Source organism: Syngnathus leptorhynchus, chromosome 13 (genome assembly GCF_054491065.1).
Source record: "Syngnathus leptorhynchus isolate UIUO chromosome 13, UIUO_Slep, whole genome shotgun sequence".
Taxonomy (NCBI): Eukaryota; Metazoa; Chordata; class Actinopteri; order Syngnathiformes; family Syngnathidae; genus Syngnathus; species Syngnathus leptorhynchus.
In genome coordinates, this window is record NC_141207.1 from 1,016,424 (window position 1) to 1,026,587 (window position 10,164).

The window sequence follows — 10,164 nt, forward strand, 5'->3', positions numbered from 1 at the left end:
AATCTTCTGCAGGCCTGGCAAACACTGCCGTCGTCCTGTGGAAATCAACTCATCTTTGCTTGCCACCTCTGTAGACAAAATATGGGGCAAAAAATACTCAAGAAGAATTTGATGCAAAAGCCTTTCTTTCAGAGACGCTCTAATGGCTGCGGTTTCACCTTTTCTATTTCACCTTAAACTTCCATGAAGGTTCATCATTCATCCCTGAGGAGAGCTATTTGTCAGGCCACAAGCCCCGGCTCTTATGGAAAGGTCAGGAGATTTGTCTGATCCTGAAGTGAATGTTCCTCAGTGTGATTTCTGAAGAACAGTGAGCTGCATGCCTTGTTGGATTTTGATCAGCTCCTCCACTCCATCATGACGGACATCTCAATCCATTGGCCCCTATTGTACATTTACAGCAGCACGCTTTTTCAATACAGATCAGTCACTGCCCCTTTGCCATTCATTCATCACCCCCCCACCCCCTCCTCTTTTTCATCTGACCTCCTCATTCTCTTTTCTTTTTTCCGGTCTATCTGCTGTACTTGTCTCTCTCTGTCTCGGTGCAATCTTGATTTCCCCCCCTATGCGAACAAATAGCCTACTTTGGACGCTTGGGTTCTTCCTGCCTTCTCTCCTCTTTCTTATTCACCTTTTGGCCTCGCCCTTTTTCATTATTTGTCGACGGCAGCCGGATGCGAGTAATCTAGCAGTCTTATTGCATCGGACATGCATGAATAATACCTGGTCTTGTTCCCAATATCTCCTCACTTTAATCATGACTAATGGCGGCGGGTGATGAAAATCGGGGTGCAGTACTCCATAATTGCACTGTGCAGAATCAAATGAGCTTCAAGAAAGCCATTTGGCTTGTCCTTGAATAATTGGTTTGTTACTTGGAAGGCTACTGAGTATTTTAGGAAACACTCTTCTGCACGGTATAGCCGGTTACGATCATAAGCGGTTAAAGACTGAAGTTCTTGTTCTACATCACCTTGCAAGCTGGACTTCAGGTTCAGTCAAGTTAGATTTATTTATATAGCCTGCCATCACACATGGTGTTTGGAGTTAGCTAGCTAGCTTGCAAGATAGTCTCTGGAGGAGATGGGCCATTCTACAGGACTGTCACTGCTTGCATTATTTTCTGTCTATGAAAATCTCTTGCAAAACAAGATGAAAGCCAATTTTATCCATTGCCTTCCTTTCATTTTCTTGCTGAAGCAACGCTAACAGCCTTTCATACTTTAATTAAAATCCAAATGTATGGGGTTTTTTCTCAGCACAATGTTGGATGCACCCTGGAGACGATGACCTTAATGTTTAATTCATTGCTCATTACTCAGCCTTGAGATTGTATCCTCACATTATGCATACTTGATCGGAACGGCAAATTAAATTGTTTTTATTACACATCCGATACAATCTTTTTATCATATATTATCAAAGATTGTTCATCATCTAAAAAAAATAAAAAATAGAAACTAGGGGATAAAATCTAGAAGGGATCGATAGTATGCTTATATGTACAAACTGGATTTGGTTGAAGTTGGAAAATTGTGTAAAATGTAAATAAAAACAAAATACAACGATTTGAAAATCCTTCTCAACCCATATTTAATTGAATACTCGACAAAGACAACATATTTAATGTTCAAACTGATAAACGTAATTGTTTTTTGCCAAATAATAATTAACTTAGAATTTCATGGCTGCAACACGTGCAGTAGAAGTTGGGAAAGGTGAGAAAAGCTCATCAAACACCTATTTGGAACATCCCACATGTGATCAGGCTAATTGGAAACATGATTGGGTATAAAAGAGCCTCCCCAAACATGCTCAGTCATTCACAAGCAAGGATGGGGCAGGGTTCACAACTTTGTCCACAACTGCGTGAGAAAATAGTTGAACAGATTAAGAACAACATTTCTCAAAGCAAAATTGCAAGGAATTTAAGAATTTAGGGATTCCAACATCTACAATATCATCAAAAAGTTCAGAGAATCTGGTGAAATCACTGCACGTAGGCGCCACGGCCGGAAACCAAGACTATTTTTCATTCACGTATTTTATTCATAAATTACACTTCAGGTCATTTTCATGCAAGAGAAAAATGAAATAACATTTTTGTCCTTGATCCAGCCAATTATGATCCAAATGAGCTTATGGAGTGATCAAAAAGAACCTTATTTATCTCACTTTGTTTTTTGAACCATTAAAACGAAGCTGCTGAAATGCAATCATAGAAGTGACGTTCAGACTAGCTGCAAAAGTAGACGCTAGTGTGGCGCTCGTTGGCTGACTTGAATGCGACTGGCACTCTGCGCCAGCGTCAATATGAAGGCTCGTCTGTCTGTCTGTCTGTCTGCGCCTTGTGACCATCAAGAGTGCAGCCTGCCTTTCACCCAAAATCATCTGGGATGGGCTCCTCCCCTCCGTGGCTCAGCCAGACTGTGAGTGGATGGATGAATTCAGTTCATTTAATCACCAGCTGCTCAAGTGAACTTCTTCATGAAAAAAAAAACAAGAGCGGCCATCTTTGGTGTGCTTTCATGTTTATTTTTGTAGATAAAATACAGGATATGGCAGATAAACTTTTAGAATTTGTGGTATTTGATGCAACTGGAACGTAAACACTGACAGAAAGACAGAAAGAGGTCAGAAGAAGTGGACAATGCCAAAGACATTTTCATTCATGTTTAGGTAGTATGACCTGCAACCAAAGACATGTACATTTCCCTTTGTCTGTGTAAACACATTGGCGGCATCTTTTCAAGCTTAGATTTATCCGTGCGGAATACTTTTTCTCCGCCACACTGAGCACGTGCGCCATAACACAGATGCGTCTGTCATTGCACCATATATACAATACTTGACATTTTTCTCAAAATAATAAAAAAAAAAAAGAATTAAAATCGACTGTACACTATAGCAAAACCAATGTGCTTTTCCTACGCCGAGGTCAACGATGTCATCAAGGAGGCCGCTCTCCATGGAAGCGCCGCGACCTGTACCTGCCGTTCTTTTCCTTGGCCGTGTTAACGCAGGCGTTGTGCTTGTTGCTCTGCAAATGGTTCCAGTACTTGACCAGTTCGTTTGGGTGGAACTGATGCGAGGTGATGAGGTGGCTGTACTTACAACTGGAGTAAGACACCCTCCAGTGGTTGAAGAGAAATTCATTGGGAGGCGGAGTCGGGTCGATGCGCAACTTGGCGAGGCAGATCCCCACGTAGACGTCCTCCAGGCGGAGCCTGCGGATGCCCAGCGAGGCCTGGTAGATGAGTTCCGCCATGTCCCCCGAGAAGACGTAGCCCGTGCCGGAGCAGAAGGTCGGGTAGCGCTCGCTCGGGTACAGCTCGGGCGGCATGTACCACTTGCTGTCCTTGTTTCTGTTGGGTGCGTACCCTCTCATCAGGTAGCCCGTGAAGTACCTGCGCCTGGGAGGCAGCTCGGGCTTCAGCAGCTTTTGAATGAGATACTCGGTGTTGACAAACATGTCGCTGTCCGTCTTCATCACGTAGGAGGCGTGCGCGCAATACGTGGCCACCCAGTTCATTGCCATCAAGGTTTTGACGGTCAGGTTGTAGTAGGTGTCCCGATATTCTTGCTGGATGATGTCTCGGTAAAGGCGACTCTCCTCCTCGATGCTACTCTGGAGCGAGGCGTCCGAGCTCTCGCCCACGCCCAGCAGGAAGAGTCTCACAAAGCCCAGGCCCATGGCCACGCTGTCGTTGCCCCAGGTCTGGCGGATGGCCTTGCGGGCATCGGCCTGACGCGGCTCGGCGGCCACCAACAGGACGAGGAAGGGGGTGCTGTCGCTGCATTTGAAAGGCTGGTTGAGGATGTAACGGTAGGGCTGAGCGCTCAGCTTCCCTCCCACGTCCATCTCCTTCTGTAAACTGTTGTTGGTGCTCATGGAGTCTCCCAATCCCATGACGGCCGCGCGAGCGGCCCCGCCTCCACCGAGTCCTCCTCCCGCCTCCCCGGCCGGCCCTTCTGGCGGCTGAGAACTGAGATTGAGCGGAGGGGGCTTGGGCGCCACAAAACCCGCCTCCCGCCAAAGGCTCCTGAGGGAGCTGCTTTGGTTGGCCTCCCCCCTGGCATTGCGGAAACCTCTAACGGTGTAGGCCAGCGGGTTTTCCCGTGGCCCGCTACGGCCGGGCAGCCAGTCCTGGCGACTGAAAAAGGAGAAGAGGGTGAAGAGCAACGCCAGCGAGAGGAGGCCCGCCACGTGGGTCCGGAATAGCGAGCGCTTGGCCGTCCACGTCATCTTGAGGGGACAGCAATGTCGCCGTCGCCACTGCATGGTGAAGGTCGGCCTTGCGGGAACTGGCGGAGACGCTCACATTGAGTCGCCTCAAACATGTGGTTGGTTTGCCCAAAAAGTCAAAGTTGCTTGAGCTTTGCAGATGACGCGGTTCTAGTCTTTGGAACGTCGTGTCGCTGAGGTCAAGTGCGGCACTGAGAAGGCAACTGGAGACTTGAGCAGTTTCTCTTTGGAGTTCTACGTCTTGCTCCCTTCAGGATATGAGAGGGCTCCCCTCCTCTAATCTGAAAGAAAAACAACAATAAAAATCAGATGGGGAGCACTTCATTTTCACTCGTGCTGAAATGCATGTCACTTGTCTAATTCTGCTTGTGGAGCAGATTGGATTTTTTTTTTCCCTTCTTGCTTTGACACTCCTTGCAATTCTCAGTCTAATTTCATTGCCATAAAACAGCAAATTGCGGGCTATTATTGCAAACGGCTCTCTGGGATAATACAATTAAACATTTTAAAAGGGAGAAAAGGCAGTGTTGTAACAGCTTTGATTGGAACGGGGCGGAGATCACAACAAGACTCGTGGGAAGTGGCTTAGTGAGGAGAGAGAGCAGGACGATTGCAAAATACCGTAATTTTCAGACTATAAATCGCGTTTTTTCATAGTTTGGGGGCGGGGCGACTTATACTCAGAGCGACTTATATGTGATTTTTTTCACAAATTTTCGAAATTACGGTATTCCACAGACCCATATAACGATATATAAAGTATATTTCAAATAACTATCATAAGGCAACAATATTATCTGTGTCACTCCAAATCATTAAATCCATCGATCAAATTCCCCGTCTTTTGACACAAAGTGCGCCCTGACGTCAGCCTCGTCGTTATTCCACAGAGCTAGCATATAACTATATTTTAGCATTAACAAAGTACAAGCAAAGACGTGGATTTGGTAAACGCCTCTTTATTTTACAAAACAAGAGTTCAACGAGCCAACAACTACTGAATTGTAACGCTAAAAACATAAACAAGCGCTATGATCTGGCTGTCTGCTATTAGCACGCTTGCTCCATTTTGCTGCTCTTATTTGTCCATTTGTTTATTTATTGTTTATTTATTTGGGTTATTTGCTTATTATTTGTTGCTGTTTGTTTTTACTCTTTGTGCTATTTGATTGTGAGTGTTGTGTACTGTGTCTAGTCACCGTGGGACGGTGGGAAACGTAATTTCGATCTCTTTGTGTGCCTTGACGTGAAGAAATTGACAATAAAGTGGACTTTGACTTTGATTTTAAAGCACCCTCGTCCAGTTTAGTTTGAAAATAACTATTTCTTTTTTCAGTTGTTTTTCTTTTTAATATTGTGCTTTAAAGTGTGAATTGCTTTATTCGTTTTTCAGTGTATTAAAAATAATATGTGAGGTGATCAACTATACTAGTAAGTAATGTGGGAATGATCAAGTAAAATTTTTTGGAAAAAAAACCACATATAAGTCGCTCCTGAGTATAAGTCGCCCCCCCAAACTATGAAAAAAAAAACACGACTTATAGTCCGAAAATTACGGTACTCGGAATTTGAACGCACACCGGCACCGCTTCGGCGGCTTGGAGGTCGAATACGCAGACAGCTGAGTTGAAGGCCTGCGCCACCGCCTCAGTGGCCAGCATCCCTCTCCAAGGAGTAACTCACTCCTGCCATCCGTTACAAACGCCAAGTGGCGCACCCTCTGCTGGCTCTGCTGTGTCGTTGCCCCATTTATCCCCAGTTCAACAGAAAAGGGTCAAAATAATTTCCGCTTGTTGTTCTCTGCTTGTGTCTCACAGTTTATAAGCTCAGTGAGAAGATGACCGTACATCGAGCTTTCTTCCAAGTCGTACGTGCAGTTTTCGTCCGTGACCGACCCTGCTCTCTATCCCTATCCCGTCTGGGCTCCTCACCGTTTCCTTGTCTGTGCCCTCGCCCCTCCTCGCCTGTCTACTCGTAATCATTGCGATCGCTGTCACTTGCCCCTCGTTACCTGTCTTGTATTTAAATCCTGTCTGCGTGGCCCTCCCTGTCAGATCGTCCAGTTAGTCTGTCCCTGTTTGTTCCTCTTTCCCAGTTTGTTCCTCTTTCCCTGTTAGTTCCTCTTTCCCTGCTTGTCCCTGCCTGTTTGCCTCCCTGTTAGTCCTACCATGTTCTCCTCCACCATCCTTTTCATTTCAATAAACCCTGGTCCAAGCTGCATTTGGTCACCCTGCTCCATTCCGCACGTGACAGTCACGCTCCGTTTACTTTTCAACTTTTGTGTCATGTCTGCTTCTGGGTCCAAATCTGGCTCCTCGTGTTGAACTGAACTGCCCTCACATCCATTTGTGGACCCCGTGGAGGCTTTTTGTGTGTTTTGGGGTATTCTTCTAGGTATTGAGGAGAGCTGTTTGGGGTCATTCACATCGTTTACAATATTTTAATGTCTCATGTTGGCCCCTTTCTGTAAATGACTTTGATTGTGATGTCACCATGAGGCCAAAATCTATGTGGGTTGACTCCTGCGTCACTCATAACGACACAAATTTACTCTTGATGGGCAGATGGGTGATGAAAAGGCCCAACTTTGTGCATAAAATCAATTGAAGTCAGTTTTTACTTCCTTTTTATGTAGCGCCTCAGCTGTTGGCAGCCATTCCCACACACCATTCCTTGCCAAGTACCTCAGACTGCATCGGAAACTCCCTGGCCTTTCCTCTTGGCAGGTCCAAGAACGTTTTTTTTGGAGCTTGATCATTTGCAAATTAATACAGAATACATTTGGTGATGGAAGTGCCAAGAACTGGCTTGCCGCTCTTCTTGAATTCAAACACGCTTGCCTGGGTGAAGAAAAATGCCAAGCACTCACCTGGTCCAACACCTGCCTGGGCTACTTTTGGGATGCACGTAAGTAGAATGGCTTGATGGGCAAAGCGCCCGTGCAGGCTCAGGGATGATGCAGGCAGGCTGAGTGTGACAGTCAGCGGTTAGAGAGGTGGGTGGGGACGGCTAAATAAATGATGAGGATGTGGAGGACTCACGAGATGTGCAGTGCTGCGTACCTCCTCTTCCTCATGTTGTAGTCGGCGAGCAGCGGAGTCGTCGCCCGCTGCTTTTAGTCCACATCACCGGACTGAAGGAAAGAAATCAAGGCCTTCTGTAGTCCGCTAATTGCACCGACACATTGCTCGCGTTCCGTCCTTGCTCACGGCCATCTCCACAGTCTCCAAGCATGCGGGTTTTTTTTTTTTCCCCCGAGCTCCCCCCTTGCTGCAACTCCTCCTCTCCTCCCTCTCCGGTAAACACCGCAGCTTCCTTTCCCGATCCTCAACGCCGTCGAGCGCTCTCATCCAAGTTGCTCTTTCTGAAAAACATCGCAGTCGGAGGCGGCTGGCCGTGCAGCGAGAAGAAGGCGCGGGCGCGGTGGGCGATTCTCCTCTGGCTGCAACAGAGGAAAGCTGCGCGCTTTGCCCTTCCTCACAATGCAATCCAACGAGTCTTGTCGCGGTTGTGGGAAAACAAAATGTTCTCCCTCAAGCCCGCACGGAGTGTTTCATTCATCGTCCGCATCCTAGCTTGTCTCTCTTGGAGCGACCACAGTCGAGCAGCTGATCTCCCGGGTGGGAGGGATGTCAGACGCCGCTACACTGACGGAACTCTCACACGTCACTGCATTTTTAGCCCAGCAACTTCACGTGACCCACTTAGACGTTCCTGCTATGTTCACCCAATATAGGGGGCGGTGTGTGTGTGTGTGTGTGTTTAACAACTGTCTTCTTTGCACGCCCCGACATCTGACTAAATGGTGACATTCAAGTTGTCAATTTCATTTGTAATTTCAATTGTATTATTGCATGCTAACATTTTCTATCTGTTTTGATGGCCGTTCATAAATGGCATACGTTTCTCCCCAGATTTTCTATTATAATTAATGTGCATATATTTGGAATGTGTCCATTATTAATTTTTCATAGCACATTTTCTAATTATTTAGCCTGTTTTTCACAAATTCATTGATATGCACGTGAATTATCTCATCAGATCGTGTTTTTGCAGTTGAACTATTCAGCAAATTTAGGCTACTAAAAAAATATAAAACTGTTGGGGTAAAAATCGGAACAATTTGACCCAACTTTGGGTTACTGCACATCATTCGTATGACTTTGATTGAGAAATCTTCCCATTCCAACAATGGAAGCTGGTTAATTTCTTTTTTTAATTGGCACTCACAATTTCCACGTTTTTCCCGAATGCTATAAATGCATCACATTTACCATAATTTTCGGACTATAAGTCACGTTTTTTTTTCTTAGTTTGGGTGGGGGGGCGACTTATACTCAGAGCGACTTACATGTGATTTTTTTCACAAATTTTCAAAATTCAAAAATCCACAATGTAGTGAAACCGCGATAAACGAACCACGATGTAGCAAGGGATTACTGTCATTTGAACTGCAAGTGACGTCACCCGTGCCGCGCGGCGGTTGTTTACATGAAGGGACAAAGGATTCGATCACGGGATGACAAAGACGACGAAGGGCCCCACGTACTACCGGCATCATTAGCGGCTTTGTTTGTAAGTGACACGGAGGACGAACAGTTTGAAGGATTTAATGATTTGGAGTGACACAGAAGGTTTGAAAAACTATTATGGCTTTTACGCACGCCCGGTCCTTCGCGACGGGAGCTCTCTTTCACCTCCGTGGATGGAAGTCGGGGGCCGGCGCTCGGCCGGGTGGCTGTCCGGGGATGGTGGATCGGGCTCGGACATGGCTTTTACGCACGTCCGGTCATACTCTACGGAGCTTTCTTTCACCATCGTGCATGGAAGTTCAGTAGTAGATTTTTGACAAATAAATTTGCCCCAAAAGTACGACTTATACTCCGGTGCAACTTATATATGTTTTTTTTCACTTGTCAGGCCCGTTCTCAGCTCCTCGTTTGTGTATATGTCACGTTAGCATACCGTATCATTTAGCCTGTTGTTGCTGGTTCATGTCTGTTTTTGGTGTTGGATTTTTGACAAATAAATTTGCCCCAAAAGTGCGACTTATACTCCGGTGCAACATATATATGTTTTTTTTTCACTTTATTGTGCAATTTATGTCTGGTGCGACTTATACTCCGGAGCGACTTATAGTCCGAAAATTATGGTACTTCCCCTTTCAGTTCTCGCTGTTTCCTCCCAAGCTACTCACTCCCCCCCCACCCCCCCATGCGGATTCAAAAAGGGGATTTAAGTCTTGTGAAAGCCTGGTGGCCGCAGGCCAGCTGTTGTCTGGTAACAGCCGGATTAACCGCCACCGTGCTCTTTGTTCCACACCGCCGAGACAACTGGACAATTAAAAATGGATAAATGCGCAATGTAGGCTCTTGCTTCAGCAACGATGCAATGGTGGTAGCAAGGAAGTTCGCACAATGATAAAACCGTGCCTGGCTCCTTTCTAAATGTAATTGTTGTCATGCATAATCGAGACATTCGAGTCTGCCTGCAGAAATATGGCACCCAAAGCCTCTCTTAAGGTAAGACCGCTCAGGCCTTTTGAGGCACGTCCTGAGAATATCATCGTCAGAGTGCACATGACTAAATAATTCATAGCAACTGTATCTTTATCAGGTATAAGTTGGAGGCCATTAGGCTGATTTGTCAGAAGAAACTAATGTCCGGTAGTGATTGATTTCCCGTGTCTGCCAGGTTAGAAGCATCAATATCATGTGGCATCTATTAGAAAGGTGACTTCCTCACCTCGTCACACCTGCTCTGCTCGGATGTCAGAATTGGAATTGTTATCATTAATTGTTCGTGCTCTGGGAGTCTCTTTTGACTTCTGATGAATCTCTGATGACCTTAATGGTAATGTTGTTTGAATAGATACCCAGTAAAATTATTACTGTTGTTCAGATTACCATTATTTT

General features: G+C 45.7%; 1 protein-coding gene across 3 annotated transcripts; it reads right to left on the reverse strand.

Moving 5' to 3' along the window:
* Nucleotides 1–2,528: 2,528 nt before the first annotated feature.
* Nucleotides 2,529–7,849, reverse strand: b3galt2 (UDP-Gal:betaGlcNAc beta 1,3-galactosyltransferase, polypeptide 2). Of its 3 annotated transcripts, XM_085927984.1 has the most exons (4): nt 7,291–7,849; nt 7,119–7,216; nt 3,118–4,530; nt 2,529–3,043 (listed from the first exon to the last, which is right to left on the reverse strand). In XM_085927984.1, coding segments are annotated over exons 3-4 (1,170 nt in total). In that variant the 5' UTR covers nt 4,286–4,530; nt 7,119–7,216; nt 7,291–7,849; the 3' UTR covers nt 2,529–3,041. The 3 variants fall into 3 exon arrangements, with proteins under 3 accessions (XP_085784110.1, XP_085784108.1, XP_085784109.1); XM_085927982.1 differs by having other exon boundaries at nt 2,529–4,530; XM_085927983.1 differs by having other exon boundaries at nt 2,529–4,530; nt 7,119–7,849.
* Nucleotides 7,850–10,164: the final 2,315 nt, after the last annotated feature.